Source organism: Falco cherrug, chromosome 3 (genome assembly GCF_023634085.1).
Source record: "Falco cherrug isolate bFalChe1 chromosome 3, bFalChe1.pri, whole genome shotgun sequence".
Lineage (NCBI taxonomy): Eukaryota > Metazoa > Chordata > Aves > Falconiformes > Falconidae > Falco > Falco cherrug.
Window position 1 is genome coordinate 28,172,921 of NC_073699.1, and position 22,402 is coordinate 28,195,322.

Below are 22,402 nucleotides of genomic sequence, written 5' to 3' on the forward strand. Positions count from 1 at the left end.
TCTAGCTTTTAATTAACACCAAAGCGATTGTATATATGTATATATACATATATATTTATATATGAAAGGCTAAATCCAGGACAATTATTTTATTGGAGCCATAAAATGAAGTTTTGTAACTGCAAAATTATTTAGTATCTGCATGCTAAGAGTGGAGACCGATAATAGATATTCATACTGAAATCCAGTCTATCACGTTTAGATAGTCTTATTTTTACTTAGTTATTCAGAGTGAGATATTTAACACTTACCGCATCGTTTACGTTGCAGTTAAGTCATCAGGAGTTTGTTGAGAGACATAAGACTGTAGCAGCAGAGCATCCTATTCTGTAGTCACATTACGGGAGTAGTTTTCTGAAGGCTAAAGCCAAGTCCTGGGTTTTCTTTCTTAGAACTTTCTGTGAAGTCTTCCAAAAAAAAAATAGCTGTGTATCATAACACCATATAAAATATCTTGAATAGTTTGATGATCAATAAAAGAGCCTGGATTATTTGTTTTTTTGTAAAAGGTCTTATTTATTTGATACAAAAAAGTTACAGCTAATTCTTAAAATGGTGGTGGTATAGTTTCATACATCAAACAAGGAATTTAAAAAGTTAATGAACTTGGGTTTGATATTTATATTCTAAAATGATTATTATAAAAAGCCTCTGCGATGTGCAAAAAAAGGCCAGGCAAAGACTACAGATGCAAGAGTTGGGTGCCTTTCAGTCAAATACTTGCATCCAACTCTATAGAAATAAATTCTGAAGAAAATTGTACAAATTTTTTTTTAAAAGAGGTTATAAAAAGGGAAGGAAGGTTATTTTGGCAGTTCTTCAATGATGATTCGGGAGACTGAATTCCATCCAGTAGAAGCATCTCCCCGTGGATAATCTGAGCAAGTCCCGACCCAGATGGCAATATCTACCAAGCCGGCATTGATCCCTTCACACAGACCTTCCACTGGTTAAACACAAAAATCGGGTTACTTCATCAGACAGAATCAGCTGTATTTCACAACTGGAGGTGGACACAAGTACTTAAGAACAGTTCATTACAAGCTCATGCTGTTTAGTTAAACCTGAATAGCATTTTTAGAAAAAAACAAAACAAAACTATTAGAGATGCAGCAGCAGGTTAGAGAGTCACACACCGCCTTTATCCGTGCTGCTTCTTGACCTCTGTTGCAGTACCTGAAGGGGATCACAATCCACAGGATGGCTAAATGGGAGGTACACCTGCTTCTTGAAGTGTCCACACTTACAAACTGGTACCTGGGATATGGCTTCAATCCCATCCATCCCCCTAAGGCAGTGATGGGGAGGGGGGGACAGGGACACAGGTAAGCCCTGCAAAGGTGATAGTCACCCTGTAATCTTTTCCACGCCTAATTTACTGCTTCTGTATAAAGTTCCACTTTTGCTGCCCCTTTGTTTTTCTCCACTAGCACCACTAGTTGGAGGTGGGTTAATGAGGACAGGTGGGTCCTATCTCTTGGTGAAAAAAAAAACCTATCATAGCTCTAGACATTAGATTTCATGCAGTCATGAAATAGTACAGAGAGGAAAACTGAGCAGAGTTGATGTTAGTCCCCTTCTGGTGTCACCTCCTTTTATGCTGAATGACTTCGCTAATTTGCCTTTTGCTTAGCAGCTGAATAATAGTTCCTAGAGACTTCACTTTGGGGGTACTTTTGTGCATCACCTGAAATTACAGGAGAAATTCCAGGGCAAATAAGTCTCATTTTATGCAGATAATGTTCAACTATCAGTATTTTAAGCCAGGATGACACTGTCTGCTTGGCAGTAAGGCCGTTTCTCCATATGCTAACACAGCACAGAATGTGTCTGTATTCATGTTGTAGCAGAGATCAGTAGAACTCTCTGGATAGAAACCTCTTCCATTTCTAAATTACAGGATGTAAGTACCACAACAAATACCACAGTAATAAAGTGCTTAATAAATAATTCTAATACTGTTACTATTGATAGTCTGCTGTGAGGCAACAAAGTAAGAGTAACAAGTGTTAGCCAGCCACTTTTCTGCCTCTTCTTTCAGTTTTTTTTACTTTCTAAGGCAGACTGTACTTCCTGCATTTGGTAACTAGATTTGCTACTGGCTTCTGCTCCATCTCTGTTCAGGTGGTCCCGCCATACATACCTGAAGAAGTTCGGTGTATATTAATAGTGGAATTCAGCTCCGGGCTCCCTTGATCTAAATATATTATGGCTTCAATAGGAAGCGGCCCAGCACATTCTGCTCCATTAAAAGTAAAGTACCAGCGCTGACAACAGGCATTTTTGCATTTTAGCCGAAGCGATCCACTGAAGAGAACGCGGAGAGCACTGTTCGAGCGCATCTTTGTAAATGTACATTCCTAAGAGGAGACAAAAGTACTTTGGTAGCAACCTCTGGTTTTGAGCCTATTTATTTTCTATATATTTACATTTAGGAAATATATTTATTTTTAGTAATATATTTATATTTATCTTAGAATGTTTTGGCTTTTCTCTTTAGTCCTTTCTGCTGGGGGGGGGGGGGGGGGGGGGAGGCAGGGGAGAAAAAAAAATAAAAGTAGAGCCTGGCAAATACCATACAGTGCAAAGTTGCAAATCAGAAACACCACCTCATAGATAGTAATGGCAAAGGGGTATTATGGAAATTCTTAACTTTATTTAGATAATGCCTGCTGTTAAATTGGTAACCTAGTTATCTTCTGGGGTTTATGTAAAGGGGTATGAGCTGTCTGAAAGCTGCGCTCAAGTCCTTGTCTGAGAGGACAGTACAATTTCTGTCTCTGTTACCAGAAATCTTGGATTTAACAATTATCACAAGATTTGTGAGATTTAAACCCTGACAAAAGCTGCACAACTGAAAAAAACATTTTCAGATTTTTAAGACGTTGTTACTCTGTCTTCAAAATGCTGGATATCATGGGGAGGGAGCTAGGGACAGTTTGGCCAGTGCAATGCAGTGAGAGGTGTCTGCTCAGAAAAGTTGACTCTCACTCTAGCCACAGCAATAGCAGTTAAATTACTCCAACCAGCCTGGGCATTGCTTCGTAGCTGGTATGATTTCTTCCCCTCTTCTAGGCTTGCACTGTTGTGTTGGAAATTTTTATACCCAGGGCTGCAGTGGAGGACAGCCTGTCTGGGTTAGTCTGGACAACGCTTGGTAATGCTGCTCCTGAACAATGCCGATGCTTTTTGTGGTAGCATCCTGCAACTGAACTTCAGTGAACCATTTTGAAGCAGGAGTTACAAAGACAGATACCATTAACAGATTAAAGATGTACATCCCTCCTGTTCCTTAGGATTGACATGGTAAATCCCTTGCCCTGTTTTGGGCAAGGTGGAGGTACTTTTGGTGGTGTAACTTTCAGCCTTACAGTAATAGATCTGGGCTTCTAAATATACCCTTACACCAGCTGCATCATTCTTTTGAAACACGACTACAGAAATAAAAAGGGCACATCGCTGCAAAACAGCTGAGATTGGATCCAAAGTAGCTAAACCTTTGAGAAGTTCACCCTTATTTGTAGAAAAAGAATGCAACAGGCCATCTTTGATGAGTGCTACCCAGCCACAGAGGCGGCAGATCTAGAGCCTGCTGTGGTTGGTGAAGCGCAGCATCCCTGACGAAGCTAACTTACTGCAATCTTCCCAAGATCGATGCCGTAATTAAGCGCACTCCACGAACACTGCTTGAAGTTGGGCGTCCAGGACTCCTCGATGCTCTCGCGCATGCACTCGCCCTTCTCCCCTTTCAGCCCATCCCGTCCTGGGATCCCAGGTGTCCCAGGGATCCCGTTGGCTCCCGGGTTTCCATCCCGTCCAGGTACGCCACTGGGGCCTTGCAAGCACATGCCATTGTACTGAAATGCAGAACAGATCTTACTGCTTCCGTCCCTTAATTCTGAGGCTAACCAAGTTACAAACAAACAACAACAAAACAAAAAAATTTGCCGTGATACAGACTAATGGGCTATTTCCAGGTCACCAAGAAAATGGTTCCACAGAGGGAAAAAAAAGGAAAAATAAAATGTCAACGATAAGCAGTGCCAGCAGAATTTGCTGTAAATTAAATGATTTTCTGAAAAGATGCATAAGTCCTAGAATTAAAAACTGGCCTAGCCCAAGGATTAAAACCTTTTGAGAAACCTCGGAAGATTCAAAACGTTCCTATACAGAAACAAAAAGTTGTATGTTAACAGTTCCTTTCTCCTAACCCATCATTACTTGTATAACTGTTCTAGTCAATAAGCTGCCATTATTTTTTCCTTCTTTTTTTTTTTTTCTTGAAGTAGAGAAACTTTTGCATTTCACAGAGCAGAGGTTAACACCAGTTTTCTTCTGCCACCACTCCTCTGGGACAGAATCGCCTTGCTATAGTCAGACCACACAAGTCAGACTCGGGGGGCACACACAGCATGTCCATGTTGATGTGGACATGGGAAGCTGCACCCTGGGATAATCCTGAACTCTGAATCCCTGTTCATAGCAGTGGGAAGGCACACATGGGAGGATGGCACGCTAACGTCCTCCCTAACATTGCCATGGTGGGAAAGGTCAAATGTTGCTCTCCCAAACTACATGTTAACACACGTTGCCTTCATACCTTATGAGATTTGGGGTTGCCCTCCCCGGGGAGTAGCTCTGTGCAGCCCAGAGCTCCTTGGCCCAGCAGCCTGGGTGCTGGATGCTGGGGGGCACCCGCGTGTGCAGCTGGCACAGGAACGTTGAGCAGGACCCCGCAGGGGCTGGTGGCGGCAGGGCTCTTACTTGAAATGCTCTTTCCCGGCTGGTGACTAACTGCTTCCTCCAGTCTTCACCCCAGACCCTCACAGATAACTACATTCTGCTCTTCCCCTTTCTCACACCTATTTCCCTTCATCCATTTCAAACCACTTAATCCCCACCTGTTTCAAAAAGAAACGATCCTCCAGCTATTCCCCCTCCTGCAAGCCGTGCCACTATCTGCACTGCAAGCTGCAAACTACAGCCCCTGCTCTCGCTCCTTTGTCACACTGGCAAACTTTCTTCTTCTGGGGTTGCTCCTTTTCCCATGCTTTGGTGCAAAAACCAGCATGGGCATCACAGGCTCGGCTGGAGCCACTCCATAAATAAAGTCAGTGACTGTACAAAGAGGTCTAGCAAGAAGATGAGAGCTGGACTAATCATGCTGGCATTCCCTCACTACCTTCACCAAAGAAAACACTGTTGGTAATGGCGTTGGAAAGAGTGGAATATTAAAATCAGGAAGGCCACATTTTGAAAAAGTTAGCTGGAGAGCAGGCTGCCTGGCAAAGCACACACCAGCCCAGGGACCACGAGAATGACACAAAGAGATCTGTATTTCACACAGCACCAGTTATCTGCTCTTGCCACTACTCTCCCCTTGGGCTCTATCTGGAACAGTGACTGCCTCTGGCTTTTGCTCATGGTTACACACCACAAAAACAGAACATGGGATGGACATAGAAATCGGCGAGGGCTAGGGGCAGACCCCTGGAGAGGAGCCACCGCTGCACTCAGAGCCACACAGCTCCCTTCCAGGGAGAGCTGCTCCGCCATTCCACAGCCAAAAATTTTGACTGACGTGAGTGAATTACCTGGGCTTTGGGCTCTGCTCCAACTAAATTCATCTCTGCTTGCCAAATGAAGCAAATTTCATCCTTTCTGAAGCTGGGAATGCATAAAACATCTTTTAAAATTTCTGCTGAAGGCAGGATCCCCCTCGGGCATGCCTTCATCTGCACGGGAAGGGCCGTAGCTGAAGCAGTCTGTACAACTGGGCTGTGCCTGACTCAGCCGCCACTGATTTACCTGCACTCTGCTGCACCCGAAAGCATGGAGCAAGGCAAGAGAAATGGGGCCCCCCAAAATACTGCTCCAGCAGAAAGCATAAGCTCCTCCATGTGTGCAGACTCCTTATTCTCGATGCAATTAAATTCCCACTGCAGAAGTGAAAGCGTAATGAGGTGGTGTGAAAGGGAAGGAGCTTTGCTACCGATGGGGCTTCCAGCACATCCCTTTGGGGGATCTCTGTGGAGACCACAGAAGAATCGGCCATGCTACCGATCTCCTATAGGAGGTGAACGGCAGCCCAGAAGCTCACAGAAATAGCTTCACATCTGCTGTCTACATTCCAAGGGCTGGAAAATCTCCCTCCTTTCTTCCATCCCTGAGATGGGATGGTCCCGAGGCACTAAGGTTTCTAGTTGCAATGGAATTGCAAACAGCGGTCGGTATGCAGCCCCAGCTGCCAAAGGGAACAAGGCATTAACGCCCCTCCAAGGAAAAGCGGGTTCGGTCAGCGTGCGGATACAGCCTCCGCAGCACCTCATGGCTGCTGAAGAGCAGCCCTGGTATTTCTCTTTTTGTAGCTCATTGTCTATCCCCTCGCCTTGCAGGAGCTGAACAGCATCTGCCGCTGATGTTGCCAGGCTCCCCAGACCGATCCCAGCGTTACCCCCGCGACGCGCAGAGGGCGGCCGGCAGCTCACAGCGCAGCCCCCGGCCCCGCCGGCCTCAGCCCCCGGCCCCGCAGCCCCCCAGCCCTGCGGAGACCACGCAGCCCCGCACCCAGCCGCCGCAAACCAGCGGCTTCCGCCAAAGCCCGCCCAGCCCCTTCTCAGCGTTCCCAGGTTCAGCACAGCGAGGGGTAATGACCCAGCTCCAGAGGCAGAGCCCGCCCGGCCCGCGGCGGCAGCGGCGGGGCTCGGAAACCCGCGCATTTTGCGCTTTTCCCCGATTTTTGCGACAAACCAGCACCGCGCGGCTCCCCCGGCCGCCCCGCCCGGCGCCCCCGCCGCGCCCAGCGCCCACCCGCCCGGCCCCGGGCCCCCGGCCCCGCTCACCACGTCCAGCACCTCCCGCTGGCGAAGCGCCTTCTGCTTCCCCTTGGGGCTCTCGGAGCCGCCGGCCGGCGGGGCCGCCAGCAGCGCCAGCAGCAGCAGCGGCAGCAGCGGCAGCAGCGGCGGGGCTGCGGCCGGGGCGCGGGGCATGGTGCGGGCGGGGGGCGCGGGGCCGCGCCCGGGGCCGGGGGAGGCGGCGGCGCAGGGGCCCGTGTCCGCCACTCTGGGCGGCAGCGCGGGGATAAATGAGCCTTTCAGAGCGCGGAGCCCGAGCTCCCTCCCCGGGGAGGCCGGGAATTTCCATCCTGTAACCGAGCGGGAACGTCCAGGCAGAGCCATCCCCCCGCAGCCATTGGCACGGGGGCCGGGGGGCTCCCGCCCCCTCCGGCCGGGCCCCGCGGAGCCTTCCCCGGGCGCTGCCGACGGCCGGGCTGCGGGGGGCGCGGCAGGGGTCACCCCCCCGGAGCACCGAGCATCCCCCTCCCCAGCCTCCGGGGCTCGGCCTCCCGGCGGTCACACCTTCCCGAGGGAAGCGCGGTCCTGCCGGCAGCTCCCGTGGCGCCGCAGCAGGAGCCTGATGGACCGCGCGTGGCAAAGAGCAGCTGGGGGCAAACCCCTGATGGCATTTTAACAGAAGCCCACGCCAAGGGCACAAAAGCCGCCTGAACAGCAGCGAAATGTGGACTTTTACGGAAGACCTCGGTACTGCCTGACTGAACGTTGTCCATTTAGAAACACCTCGGCATCCCAGTGTAAACCATCTCATTTTGCTTTCATTTAAAATCGTATTTCACTTTTCGGCATACTAGAACTGCAAGCGCTATAAAATAAGCACGCTGTGTGGCCTTAAGCGTTAAAAATGCAAGTAACAAACATTCAAAAGAGAACTTCTGTATGCTGCAATCTTCGCAGGATTTGTGGAGGTAGAGTTTCCAGAAGGGGGAGATAAGCTTCAATACATTTTTTTTTTTTTCTGAATTATTTAACAAAAGCATACAATTCTCCTGGAGGAATGCACATTACAAGACGTTGAGTCATTCACGATAGACCCCACAGAACCAGATTTTTGTTTACACCAACATATGTTTATGTTAAACATATTTATAACATAACATGTTATAACAGAACAACTTCAGGTTGTTCTGACTACAGTTACCTCTGCACTCTAAGCCACTTCTGTCTTTCTCCCCTTTCCACATCCGTACTAGCTGAACAACAGCAGCGAGGACAGGTTTGCACCACGAGCCACACTGTTGTCATCAACCCCGTCACACACTGTCCTGGGAACCGGGACTGGTGTCAGCCACACTGCGGAGGCGTGGGCCCCCACCTTGTGAAGGAGTGTAGTGATACATCCAGCCGACTTTGTAAAACAGCTAGTAAACAATAATGGTTCCCTAAACCAGTTGGGAAAATTTATGGAATGATGTAAATCTTTAATTATAACAATTGCTTCTGTGACAGCCTCAGTGAGCATCCACGAATATGCACACGCAGATGCTTCACTGTGTAATTGTGTGCTGCTGTCAGCGAAACCCCTCGTGCCTCGGGTCCAGGTTGGGGGCAATACTGAGAGATGGTAATGTCTGAATTCTGTGTAACATGCATGTTCAGAGAGGCATCATTACCAAGTGGCTGGGGTAATAAAAATACCAACAGCATCAGCACGGGCTGTTGCTAAGGCTCGTCCCTTCCCACATTGCCAGACTCCTGTATTATAGAATTAACTTCTTCAGGCAAGGCGCCACAGCTGCAGCACACAGCACAGCAGCACTGTACACCTTCCTGATACTCGGTATTTTAGCTAACAATTTGCACAGACTTCCGTATGCATTTTTCTGCCTGGGTTTGCTCACCATTAGAGTTCGGGTCTGAGTGAGAAGCTTTTAAATCCCAAACGGCTGGCTTTGCCAGCCGAAGCAAGCTAAGGAACGCTGTAAGAGAAGGTCTTAGCAAATAATGGTGGGACATCTGCTTTGAGCTCTAGTAAGTGTATTGTGCCGTTCCCAATGCTCATTTGACCTGCAGCCTGGAAAACAGAAATATCAACATCGTCCTTAGCCTGCTTTGGTCCGAGCAAGCCTTGCCACCTGCTAGGCTTATGCTCGGTGGGCTTTTGATGTATTTAAATGCTTCTGAGGACAGCACCCATTGCTGAATGCTGGTGAGACACTCGAACTGAATCAGAACTACTGACCTACTTTGCCCTAAATATTTCCCAGACAAAAGGAGCTGCTGTAATAAGCCTGCCTGAGCATCTTCAGGATCTGTACTACATCAGCTAGTGGATTCCTTCATCTTACCCATACTACCATATGATATAGAATTTATCTTTTATGGGTGGCAAACATATCAGCACAGATGTTGAGGTACACACATCCATCCTTTAAATGACACTACAATCTTCCACATGTCCAGTCTGCTGCTGCACAACCTAGGCAGGCTCATGCAAGGTCACTGTGGCGCTGCCACCTGCACCACACGTAGCAGATGCTCACACCATGAGTCTGGTGCCAGAAGCATGTTCTCCCCACAGCCATTTGAGCTGCTTTCTCCCCTCACATTGCCTCTCAGCATCCCAAAAAAAACCAGCCACACAAGCCTGGAGAAGAGAAAGTGCTCATACACCCATGTCTTTCCATTCGCCTCAGCTATAAAATGTCTAAATTCAAGGGGCTGCCCACTGGGTCGCTGGGTCTCTCCACCTTTCTGGTGAAAACTCTTCCAGTTTATGAATACCGTTTATTAGAGCACTGGTATGAATTCAATCAGTAAGTAATTGCTATTCACTCCTTGGCCTTCACAAAGTGAAACAACTGCGATAGGAAAGATTAGGAGCATTTTATCAAGGGAACCCATGGCTCATGGTTAATGCAGAGCCTGGGAATGAAAGACCCGGTCCATATTCCAAACCTGGCAGAACAGACCCAGGTCTGGTAGAAGAGTCTCCTTATACAGGGAGGAGATGCTTTAACTGCTCAGAAACAGATTCTTCTCAGATGGGAACTACATTACTTGCAGCTTTTCACAACCAGGAAAACCAGACTTTGTCTAAATATTGCAGAAGGTTCAGGGCTGAGCATCCTGAGCCAAAAGAGGCCCAGTAACGTGAGTGCCAAGACCTGGACTTTTCAACTGCTGTTAACTCTTATCGCTTTGTACGTCTCTCTGTTCTGGTGACGCCTGGGGATTTTGACTGTGGTTGGCAGTCCTACCTGCCGTGCGCTGGGGGATGCGTGCACGCCCCAGGGTAAGCAGCAGAGCGCTCAGGGTTAGCCCTGCCGTGCTCAGCATCGCAACGCTCGGGATCTTTGCTGATCTACCCTTGGTGCTTTTAATGGTGGAGTTCATCGTTTAGCTCTTGCTCACTTTAATTACTGATATTTTAGGGTAGGCTGCAAGTCAGTGTAAAAGGCTGAGATCAGAGGAGACTGCTGAATTTCTCAAATGGCTCTTTGCAGCCTGCCTGTCTGACGGAGGGGACAAAAGAGCCGTCTGTACTGCTGCAGGAGAAAACCAAAGTAAGAGCTCGCAAGGAAATTTATCACAGGTTTAAGAAACAGATTTCATTTTCTTCCACAAAATAAACTTTGGAACTGCATAAAAATCGATGGGATCGTGGCCTTGATCTCTTCTAATATCTTTTAATTTAAATATTTATATGGCATGCTTAATATTTTAAAATAATCCAAAACTTCTCTCCCTCTGTTTTGTTACTTTACTAGCACAGATATACCTGCTTAAGAAAAGCTTCCAGTAGCTTCTACATAAAATGATAAGGATGGCATTATAGTCACAGCAGTGCTTTGCAGGTACATATATGAACATTTGAATCTTAAAAACCACTTTGGGGCAGACTTTTTAGTGGATTATAATACCTAGTGATGTCTCTGCCTTTGAGGAAAGCTTAAAAGCCTAAGTCGTATCAATATTCTACTTGCTGAGGCTCTGCACCTCCAGGCGACAGCCCAGTCATGCTGACAGTTCACTACACAAGCCATGAAAAAAAATACATGTAGAATCTGAATGACAGCCCGAAAGGACTGGCAGAGGTCAGAGCATAACAACTGAGTCCATCACATTGAAGAAAGGCAAGAGGGGCACAGCTGTTAGGAAAGCATAAGCTAACCTGTCAGAGGCTTGTCTGCGGGAGAAGATTCCTGTGGCCGTATACAGGAGGGTGGCATTTTTTGAGTGTGCAAGAAAAATCCGGCAGCTAAGTGTTAATTCTTTACTTCTGAATAAGCCCGTGGCGGTTCTTAATGTTACTGTAGGTAACATTGTGGTTTTGCACAGTAGAAAACACTAGAGAAAGGATTAACACTTTTTTACTACTCAGATTAACCAAGTTTTCTATGGAGATAAATCTCTTAACATTGCTACCAACAAGTCAAGACCGGGACATACCTTGGACACCTCTTGTGGGAACAGCTCCTTTCACAGCCTGCTGGGGTTTCCAGGCATATTTTTTTTTTTTTTTCTGTCCGAGCCATCAGTTCATTTATAGTCACATTTCCCTATAGCTGTGGCTTTTACAATAATAATGGAAGCATCGAGTATCTGAAACTAAACGCCACTCGCCAATTGTCAGGCAGAGTTAGATAAACTTAATAAAACCATTTGGGAGAATTGCCTGCTTCACCAATAAAGGATAACTCGGGATACCCGGACGTTTCCTTAGTGTAAGCTTTATGATGAAAATCCCCCGCTGAGACCTGTTTTCCTTGACTGCTGGCTGCAGCCTTCTGACTCCGGAGGCGTCTGGTCTGTACCTCTGCAAGACTGTCTCCTGGGGTGGCCAGTGCAATCCTGGCTGCAGTCACGGAAACCTTTGGGTTGGAAGGGGCATCTGGAGCACATCTGGCCAAAGCGGGTCCAGTTAGATCGGATGGTTCAAGGACTCATGCACATGGTGGAATGGGAAAATTAATTCAGTCCAGCTTTAAGTGAAATTCACCAGGCCTCCGGTGAATCATCATGTGCAAGGGGAGAGCGGAGGCTTGGGAGAAACAATTGCTCATTAGAATGGCTGTGAATTAGTCAATGGCAGAAAAATGACTTGGCTGCCTCATTAGTTCTCTATGAATAGAAAGGCCTTTTGCAGAACTGAAAAGCTGACTTCCCTTGAATCCTGCACTAGTAAATAGTTACTAGGAGGTGAAATACAATGCTCCATTCAGATGGGAAAGCTTCTTCAATGAAGGGAACAATCTCGGGTTTTCTACACCATCCGTCACATGCACTGCCACAGGTCTGCCCTCCCAGTTTTGGAAGATAATAACTCAGATTAGTGATAACCCAAAAATTAAAGGAATGGGCTTGGACTTTGAAATTAATATTTTTATTTGTATCCAGCAAGCCCTTTGAAAAGGAGTTCCTCAGGATAAGCAGGGCAGCAATGAGGAGCGGGCTGCAGGCTACGGAAGGGCTGCGTAGCGCTTCAGGGCGGCTCACAGAAACCAGAGGTCGATAGCCACCATAGATAGCACGCACAAAATACACAGAAGCCTGTGGAAGCAAGAGGATTTGGTCACAGATAAAAATGAATTGGCCCAGGACACTCAACAGTTGCACAAAATTTCCTGTCTGAGAGGAGAGGCAGAGCGAGGGGGGCAGAGCCACAGCAGCAGTGATGTATCTGCACATGCATGGTTGCTGTGGCTCTGCCTGGTTGGCATGGTGGTGGAGCCTGCCTGGAGCCCGTGGCACTCCTGAGACCTGGTGCTTCTCACATCCACGCTGTCCCCCTCAGGTGACCTGACCTCAGTGAAGAGGCACCATGGCTTGCTGCAAGCAGGGCTGTGGATCTTCTGGGCAGCATCTGCCTTGTCTGTTTGCTGATAAGCCACTGTCACCAAAAGGCCGATGGATTTACAGGGGCTCCTGGCTCGGGCACAGTGAGGGAGGTTCACCATGAGCAGTTCAGTGGGGTCATCCCATAGTTAGCCCCAACGATACCTCAACAGACAAACTCTTGCATTAAAGTTATTTTATATGCTGAAAGAGAAATCTTATTTGACTTGCGTCAACAACTGACTCGTGCGATGGCGCTGGAAAGGATCAAGCACGACACTGACTCCCTGGCTCACATGGAGATGAAACTGTGTTTGGCCAGAACAGCAGAGGACCTACCAGGTTCCTGTAAAGAAAACTGTCTTTTCAAGTCCTTCTTTGAGTTACATTTTTTTACAGCAGGTGCTTCATCTAACTATGCTTTTGTGAGGCATGACTTCATTTCCAGCGTGGTTTCCTTCTGTCCTTGTGACTTTGCTGTAGTTACAGCACCTCTTGGTTGGTTTACAAATCTCATTCATGAATTCACAATTTCCCATTGCCAAGTAGAAAAACTTTCAGTACGTGGGCCCTAAAAATATCTAATGCTGTTGAGGCTATATGAGTTTAAAAGGCAAAGTCCTCTCTTCTTTTTTATTGGGCGTGCTTTCTTGGGTTTTCCTACTGGCTTGGTGACTTTCCGTTTCTCTCCATAGGGAACATCATCCTGACCATCAGCTTCTCTCACAGTATCCATTCTCAGGATGATCTTGCCTACTACTAACAGATTTTAAGAAAAATAGCTCCGGTTAATTTCCACAGTGAGTCCCAACTTCAGCCAGCCCAAAATATTTGCGTCTCATCCGCCCAGTGGCATGTCACATCTCTGTCAGCGCCAGCTCTTCATGTTTCACGGAATGATACCTGTCTGGACTGTTAAGCCCTGTAGCGCATCCACTCGTTCTTTAGTCGGAAGTCTGGATTGCAGCCCTGCGAATCTGGAAGGACAGCAAGTCCCAGAAAGGACTGTGTCCCGTGGGCAACATCGGTGACTCAAACCCAGTGCCAAGAAACCTGCACAGCTGCTTCAGCATCCTCAAACCCTCTGTCTTTGGCTGGGTCATTCAAGACTCGCATACACTCTCGGATAGTAGGTATGACGCTGCTAGAGTTGGGCCTGTAGAGCATGCAGCTTCCCAGCTAGCTTAAGACATCAACTAATTAGCTAACTTACAAGCCATTTCCTCCAGGACCTTATCTGGCAGTGCCTTATTTTTGTGCCCATTTAATTTCTTGTGATCCAGTTTCATGCGGTCAGGCAGAACATCGGGAAGATAAACTGGGATGCACCTTATCTTCATAAAAATCTAGATACTTTGATCGTCATTCATACATGACCAACACAGAATGTACTTTTTCCTGTTAAGATCCTTTTAGTGGCCACATCTAGTGATCCCATCATCACCTCCATAACTTACAAACCTACTTAATAGGAGTAAAATTCTTCTTGCTGTTTCTCTTCAACTTGTATGTCAAGAGCAAGACCTAAAACATCACTTAAAAGACCCGATGTAGTCTCCTGACTACACTGCCATCCCCAAGGCTACGCTCTCCAGCCTGGAGATCAGTGTCCCTCAGGTTCACCTCTGCCCAGTCCCGAGTGCTCATCCAGCTTCCACAACTGCTTTCTTCCACACCACTCTTCTCCCAGAAACTATTCTCTCCAGCTCCTGTCTGTGCTAAGAAACCAGCAGTGAGCCATTTAATGAAGACAGATCTTTGTATGTCTGAAGACATCTCATGTTTGTCATTATTTTAACTAGGAAGACCTGAAATAAAGCAAATTTTTATTTTATATTTAGTTTCTATAAACAAAGTTGAAATACAGGGAATAAACATTAATAAAGAGCTCAGATATAGATGTCCCGGCATGTTTTTAAGCTTTTAATTATACTTTGCATCTCAAGTGCTTCTTAACAGGAAGTAAAATCTATGAAACTGATTTCACAGATGTACACGAGAAAGATACTCTGAGCTCCACTTCTAGAGATACAAAGCAGAAAGCTCATGAAGGTGTGGTATAGGTTGCCCAACTTCTTCATTTTTAATTACAGTTAAACTCTAGCCCATTAAAAGAAATAATTAAGTATGGTAAGGGACAAAAATAAGAGTGAAAGAATAATCACAAAGAAAAAGGTAATGCACAGAAAATAACATTTATTCCCATGAACCTCTAAAATACCCTTGGTGCCAGCATCTGAATTGCTGCAAATACCAGTGGTTAACACTGGCAGAGATCTGTACCAGTGACCGCAGCCAAACAGAGAGCGCTCAGACACCTTCAAAGCCCGATTCCACAAGTGGCCAGCGTGAAGGGAGGGACATAGCACTTCTCCTTTGATGTGCAGCCTTCTGAAACCGCACGTTGAGACTGGGTGGTCAATCTTCAAAGGGAAATACGATTCCTCATGCTATTCAGCTACTGCATTTTTCAGTGCTTTGCAGAATGCTGAACTTACTTTTATTAAAGAAGTTAAACTCTTCGTATTTTAATTTTGCTTCTGAAATTCAACAGGATTTGACCATCTTTAAACCTAGTATATTCTGTATCCTGCAAAGAAAAAGGACATACGGTTCTCTGTAAATCAGTTGAAAATTTGTCATAAAAACTATTCTTTTTCCCAAATACGTGCATAGATCATTTTATACTCTAGGTGACCTTTACCCCAGTTTTCACTAAAAGAATTTAGCAAAATAAGACAGTAAAATACAGTAGACACAACACATACCCTGTAAGTACTCTATTGGTAATTTCAGGTGCTGTTAATATCACCAGTCAAGTATGATTTAGCATGTTTAATCTATCTTGTCCTTCGAAGGGTTTCCTATGCAACATGAAAACTTAGTTTAACGCCTACTCTGAAGTGATTTATGACAGATCCATTAAGAGAAAGAAGAGAAGTAAAAGACCATTTGGCACACATTTTAGGGCTTGGAGAAATTGTCACTATCCTTTATTTTAGCTTTCTGCAAACAAAAGCAGCAAACAACTAAAATAGCTGGATCAATATTCTGAATTGTTGGATTTATAGTGAGTCTTCCAGAAGATAGCCAGTCTCAACTAAATTACTTCAGTTGATGGAGATGTTCCAGTAATAAGTTATTCTTTAAGAAAAGCCATTTTAATACGGATTGTCTATCTTCATTTTGAATTCTGGCCAGGTAAAAGACGAAAGCAAAGAACCCAAACACTTTTTGTTAAGAGAAACTGTTACGAGCTTCTCTATAGTCCATCACTGTAAGGCAGTCTTCCATACTTCAACTCATCTCCGTGTCTCTTCTTTCAGTTTCTTTCCCCCCATCAATTTTGTGGATGTCCAAATAGTTGTGTAACTTTCCAGTTACTGCTTGGGTAGTTCAGGGTTAAAGCATCCAGAGATCACAATCTTTTTAGCTATAAAGGTCACCTTGGGAATTCAGTCTGTACGTTATTTCTGGTACGGCAAGACTGGAACACACATGTGCTACAGTCTCAATCTACCACTGATGCATTTCACTTCCAATGAATGTTATGATTACCGTGGTATTTCACACATTTCTTTGAACACGTACCTATTTTTAAGCCCACAGCAATGCTGTAACTTCAAAATTACTTTGTATTTATCTCCTTTAGACCAGTTACCACGAAAGCATGACTTTTTCTGAACTACCTAAGAAAGGGAATAATATTAAATAAATAAAAAATGAGTATCAATACTTTTAAAGGGTTGCAGCAAGAGCATAGAGTGGAAACACATATTCTGTGTAATATAAAGGAGGTCTTTAGAGGTCATGAAAGAAAGAATGCTCTAAATGTTAGGATGAAAGAACTAGTTCAAGTTTTTCACTCCTTCATAACTCTCCATGTTCACGTGAACAATTCTCAGTATTGTTCTGTCTCGGTTTCTCACTTACACAGGTGGGATAAAAACATTGCAATACTTATTACCTTCACACAGCTCTATAAAAAAATACATTAAAGTGTCTTAGGTGCAAAAATACTACAGTGATAAAGCAACTAACACGCTACACCTAGTTAATAAGAAATATCAACTCAGAAGCTCTTACTATACAACCGTGTATTTTATTACCAACAAAGACAGTAATAACAAAACTACTGAACATGTGTATAAAGTCACCCATTTACAAACATGACTACAAGAAAGAAGGGTAGTTAGTGTGCATTTTTCACAGGAGATTTGTCACGTCTTTCTCACTGGCCTTCTCAGCAGCAAGAATTTTGTGCATTTGTAATGGGGAAATTATAAAGGAAATTGCATCCTATTGAAGGCAGTAGTTTACAAATGCTAAAATGCAGATGCCACAATATAAAGGTAAATACATTCTATTTTTAACACATGATGGATAAAACAAGTAACTTCGGTTTATCAGAACTGTAGTTCCTGTTGATTCAGCATTTACACAACCTCTGTATTATGCAATTTTGCTTGACTGTTCAAAGCATCACCACAAATGCTGCCTAAATGGAACACAATAATTTCTCTGCATATCAAAATATTGAGAAATATTCTCATTAGTAATCAAATGCAGGGCAGTGCGCAGTCTTAAAAATGCATTAACATTTAGGTTTAGAAAACAGCGAAACCCTGGCTCCAAATTATCCCAAGTAATAAATCACATCGACTTCATTGGAGCCAGGATTTCTGAAGAGCCAAACAAAGAAATTCTTATCCACATCAGTAGTACTTGCTCTTGAGACCCACATTATCATAAGAAAAGCTATATGTATTAAGACCTTTTTAATTTAAAGAAAATATATTGCTGTAGCATATAGAAAATTAAGCTTTGTAGAAAAAGTATTAAAGTCTTCTTTTAAGTAAATATATTGTTAAACAACCCTGTATATTAATAACTCTGTTTTCTGCAAGCTGTTTCTCTACAGAATTAAAAAAAAATTAAATTACTTGCATAGAAACGAAGTGAAACATACACTTTCACCGCAGCTCAGTAAAAAAAAAAAAAAAAAAAAAAAAAAGCCTCAATATATACTTTAGATTCTGGCCCCCAAGCCGCCAGGGATCTGAAGCACATTCTTCTTTGGCACAATGCACTGGAACACCACACCAGGAGGGGCTCCAAGAAGCATTTTTCTCAAGTAGTGCTGCCTCTAACATATTATCCCTGTAACAGGATGCACGGATGTCTGACCAGTCTTGCCCCAAATGCGCAGTGTATGGCGCACATTGCATATATCTCTAAGGTACAATCTGCTTTACTCAGAACTAAGTAACATTATCTGATCACCACAGGACTGCTGACTTTAGTAACAACCTAACAGAAACATGTTAACTTTACCAAGTTTGTACAATACATACAAAACAGTAGTTCTAAACACTGACCTTATGCAGTCAGTTATTTACAAAATTCATTTTTATGTACAAAATAAATCACTGTAATCCCAGATTCCCTTTCATATTCGGTGTACAAGCTACCATAAACCAGTGCTATAATTGATACATCATGACACATAATTTAGAAAGTATTTATGATTTTGTGTATCGCTTATTCAAGTGATACTGCTGTTTAAGACACAGTAAACTAAGAGAAAAAAATGAACAAGTTTCGAAAAGAATCAAAAATGCAGATGGAACTTTTATGCCTTGAAAAGTAACAGTGCTTTCTAAACATTACTTTAATGCAATTCATTACAAAGTGTTCTTTATACTGGGCATAATACTTGTTTCTCTCATCTTTTTCTTAGATTACTGCTAGTCAATCCAGCTGTGTCCTACAGAGCTTCAATTTCCATTATTCCTGGATCGGATTAAATACAGTACATTATTGCTAGCTGTCCCCACAACAAAAGTTACATTTTTTAAGTGCAAAGCAAGATATGCGTGTTTTTTAATAAGGCACAGAATATCTGTTATTTCCAGTGTAACACAGAACCCATATCAGTTTTATACGTTGCAAGCGTTCATATAAAATTGCAGTCTTTCAAGGGTTTGAACTGTTTCCTGAATCCAACTCTCTTTTGGTGTCTGAAGCTGAGTAGACAAGTAGTGATATGGAAGCTGACTGAGACACATCAGGTATTTGCGAACAGCTGCTTTGTAATGGAGGAGATTCAAGAAAATCATTTTTAGGAGTTATTCTGCAAGTAATTAAAAATAAAACACAGGGAATCAATTTTAAGTACAGTGCATTACACTGGAAGAAAATACCTTTTTAGCAATGAAATTACAATATTTCTTAAGCTATATTCTTTTCAAGAGAACACAATACAGTTCTGTATACTTTTCCAAGTTTAGGGTCACCATTGTTCTTTTTCAGACTTGCCACCCTCAAAATGATTGCATTGCAGCCACAGGTTTCTAGAGGGTCACTGTTCAATGATACAAGAATATCCTACAAGCTGAAGCCCCAGCACTCAGCGCTTAAAAGGAAAAGAAGAATCCTACAAAAAATATAAAATAGCCCATATGCTAAAGATACATGTCCATATGAAATATTTTCTAAGAATTACAGTACTCTTGACAGCTACTGAGGGTTAACAGTATACTGACAGTATACCGATTCCTCAAGAGAGGAGAAACAGAAAACTTAGAAAAATAGTGGTAATACGCATAAACTAGCAAAAGATCAAGTTAAGGAGCCTTACCTTCCTTCACCTACTCTCTTCATGCTCTCAGCCAAGCTACTCATATGACACGTGCTATCTGCTTTGTTTCTTTTTTCCACCTGATCCACAGTCAGTTTAGAACTAGATAACATCTGATCTCCACTGTTTTCACCTTCCTCGACTCTTCGGGCTGATGTTCCGTCTGCCTCTATCTCTTTCTCAGATGTCTCTGGAGAGGTTTTAATTTCTGCAACAGTTTCTTGGCTTAAGTAATCATGATTAGTGATTGCTACCGCAGAAGTTCCATGATTTGTTGTGCCGCCTGTACTAGTCCCCATTGACTTCGAAATTACTTTCAATTTGTGTGAAGTTGATTTGTAGTGCTTCTTTTTATGTTTAACTTTGGAATTGTGCCTCAAGAAAAATTCGCATGATTCTTGCAGCACTCTTCGACTCTCACTGATTGGACTGAAAGAAAATACAAGCATGTAACTGAATGAAGAGGATAACCTTAGATATAATGTAATACAGCTTTGCACACAAAAACGTGAAACAATAGCAACGAGTGATACAATCTGGGCTGGATGTTAATGAACACGAGAAAAAAAATTATATGTAAAAAGAGGAGAAAAAAATCTGGTCATAATGGTTCCAAAGTAATTATGCCTGTGAACAATTAAACAAAGCAGATTTCTACATTTCTTACTTCTGCAAGTAGGTCCAATGACTTCAGTAGATTAATCATCTAAGAGAGGAAAGCAGGATTAGCTGTATTACCAAGTTAACTTTAACGTAAACCTTGTTCAAGTGAAAAAACAGTAAGCATTATAAAATTGACTTCATTATTTTTAAATTCTTATAGCTGAAAGCAGTTAACATCTGAAACACAAGAAAAAATATACAGGAAATGGAAAAAGAGGGGAGAGGGAAAGGAAGCTATAAGCTCACCATCTAGGAATGTAGATGTAAAATAAAAGGAGCTTAAGAGCTGCTGCCTTGGGAAATCCAAAGAAATAAAAAGATCTAAAACCGTAACAAAATTTGTAAAGTAACACATGTAATCTGAAAAGAAATAATCAAGGAATAAAAAGGAACGGATAAAAGGCAAGTACAAGAAACAGAGATGACATTTATAATCTGTTTAAATCCATAGATATAAAACTTTACTAAAGCTAAGTAATAAAACAGAATTACTCTGTCTCAGAAAAAAATAAGGACCAGTAATTAATACAATAGAAGTGATACTAAGAAGGGTTCAAGGAAAAATAATTTTAAAATAAGACAAGCCTGGTGGTAGCGAAAAACACTGGATGTTATTATTGTATGATAGTAAACACAGCTAAGTACTGGGCCAAATGAAGTAGTCAAAACACGTGAAAGGATCTAAATTGGTGGCTGAAAATATCTTTTCTCATGCCACTGGAAACCAGAGATGTAATAGCTGACGCTAAACACAACAGTATGTCTTCTGCTCTACGGAAAAGAACAAATCAGCAGAGAAAAATATTTTCTATCTTTTGAAAATGTTATCAAAAAGTCACTGCATATGTAAAACTTCCATAGACTCCAAAGGAATTTTGCAGACACCCACAGACAGCATGTAGAGTACAAAAAAGAAAGGGTCTAAGGACAACATTTTGATTACCTGACTTATATTTAGAGAAACACGTTTGAAATCCAACTTTTTTTGAAGTATACACTTTAAAAAACAGGAATTAAAAAAAAGTTGTTCTTACTCTCTTTTGCGGTTTCTGTTGAAGAAATTGGCCCATTCAGAACAGGTCTTTTTACTTCCCACCCAGAAGACTGGAGATATGCCAACAATTAACGTCAGCAAATATTTCATCAGAAATAAAAATATTTCTGGTCTTGCCAATGCCTTTGCCTAGAAGATAATAAAGTATAATAAATGCAAAGAAGAAAATATACTTTATTTATTTTTTAAACACAGAAAAACAAATGATGTAAAAAAGACTTTCTCCTTTATGGCTGTTGTTCTTTGTTGAGGCTTGTACTGTGGACAAATGTTAGGACTTGTACAGTCAAGTCAGAGCTGGTTAACGTTTACAGCTGAATACACAGAGGAGATTAGTCAGAAGGAAATATTTTTCTTTTAAATTGAAAGGAAAGGTAATTTGGGGGATAACAGTATTAGAAACCATGTTCTTCAGAGATAGATTGTATGTGTAAGATTTATCCCTTCAACTTAAAAGAAACTGTAAGTGGATGAGTTGGGAGTTAATCAGATTAGACAGCATCTTCAAGGAGCTGCAGGGAACTACACGGTACTTTTCTGTTTATTGCAAAATTAATCCACCTATCTGCAGAACTGGATCATAGGAGCAGAGACATTTAACTCAGTAAGAGATTATTATCTTCTGCTGCCATGCTGCAAATTTAATTTACATTACCTGGCTTATCTGTCAGTCCCATCTACGAAACTCACTATTTTTGTTAGCCAGGCAAGATTAGCTACTTAAAATGAAGTTTGGTTTTATTTGGCTTTGATCTGGCCAATGTAATAAAAGTCCACCAGTTAGCTCAGGTAAGCCGAGGCCAAGCATACCACTTCAAGCTACTCCAGTTAGCCCATGCTGTTTATTACAGGGACAGATCCCATTAAGTATGCCTTTATGCAGCATTCCCTGTTGCTGTTTACTCTTTCCAATAGGTTAATTAAAAGGCTGAGAATATATGTTCTTTCTGTGTTATTACGCCAAGCTGCTATATTTAAGCCCAACAAAATGATTTTATTTTCTTTTTTTAAAGTATAAAAGCCTTGTTTTCCACCTCGTGTATTTTGGACTGTTTAGGCTGATACAGAGCTCTGTGTAAAACCCACTAAAAACAAAGTGTACTTGTTAAGAATGGTAATGGAAGCAAAAATAACCAAGAAGTCCGTGAGCTGTGCTACTCTCCGTTTAGACTGTTCAATCCTCTGTTCAATACAGAGGATACAGAGGATGTTTAAGAATGCACAAAGATCAATCTGTATCATTCCATAATGCCTGTGTTTATGTGCCTCTTTTTAATGAAAGTTTATTGCAGTAAAAACATAGATGGTAAGTGCAAAGCAATGAAAGATGACATGAGACACTTGCATTTCTCTTTGTGATGGTGTCATCTTTTATATTTGTTCTTAAATGGAAAGAAACAAACCACAAATTAC

At 43.0% G+C, this 22,402-nt stretch overlaps 2 protein-coding genes across 3 annotated transcripts in view; both read right to left on the minus strand.

The window, feature by feature from the left end:
* Nucleotides 1-234: 234 nt before the first annotated feature.
* On the minus strand, nucleotides 235-7,265 carry CTHRC1 (collagen triple helix repeat containing 1). The gene is made up of 4 exons (XM_055705010.1): nucleotides 6,843-7,265; nucleotides 3,636-3,857; nucleotides 2,144-2,360; nucleotides 235-946 (listed from the first exon to the last, which is right to left on the minus strand). Exons 1-4 carry the CDS (start codon nucleotides 7,176-7,178, stop codon nucleotides 804-806), a joined length of 918 nt encoding a protein of 305 aa, XP_055560985.1. The 5' UTR covers nucleotides 7,179-7,265; the 3' UTR covers nucleotides 235-803.
* A 9,449-nt stretch (nucleotides 7,266-16,714) lies between these two features.
* The window catches only part of FZD6 (frizzled class receptor 6), a 32,863-nt gene continuing 27,175 nt past the window's right edge, over nucleotides 16,715-22,402 (minus strand). For both annotated transcript variants that reach the window (XM_055705235.1, XM_055705234.1), the window contains exons 5-7: nucleotides 20,970-21,118; nucleotides 19,273-19,701; nucleotides 16,715-18,765 (exon numbers count right to left, since the gene is read on the minus strand). In XM_055705235.1, the coding sequence (XP_055561210.1) occupies nucleotides 18,609-18,765; nucleotides 19,273-19,701; nucleotides 20,970-21,118 (735 nt within the window). In that variant the 3' untranslated portion in view covers nucleotides 16,715-18,608. The remainder of the gene's footprint in view (nucleotides 18,766-19,272; nucleotides 19,702-20,969; nucleotides 21,119-22,402) is intronic.

Coding starts and splice junctions, on each gene's coding strand:
- CTHRC1 (XM_055705010.1), bottom strand. CDS start 7,178: ATGGCTCTGCCTGGACGTTCCCGCTCGGTTACAGGATGGAAATTCCCG. Junction 3,858..6,842: donor AGCGGGAGGTGCTGGACGTG/GTGAGCGGGGCC, acceptor TCTGCATTTCAG/TACAATGGCATGTGCTTGCA. Junction 947..2,143: donor TATACACCGAACTTCTTCAG/GTATGTATGGCG, acceptor GTGTTTAACCAG/TGGAAGGTCTGTGTGAAGGG.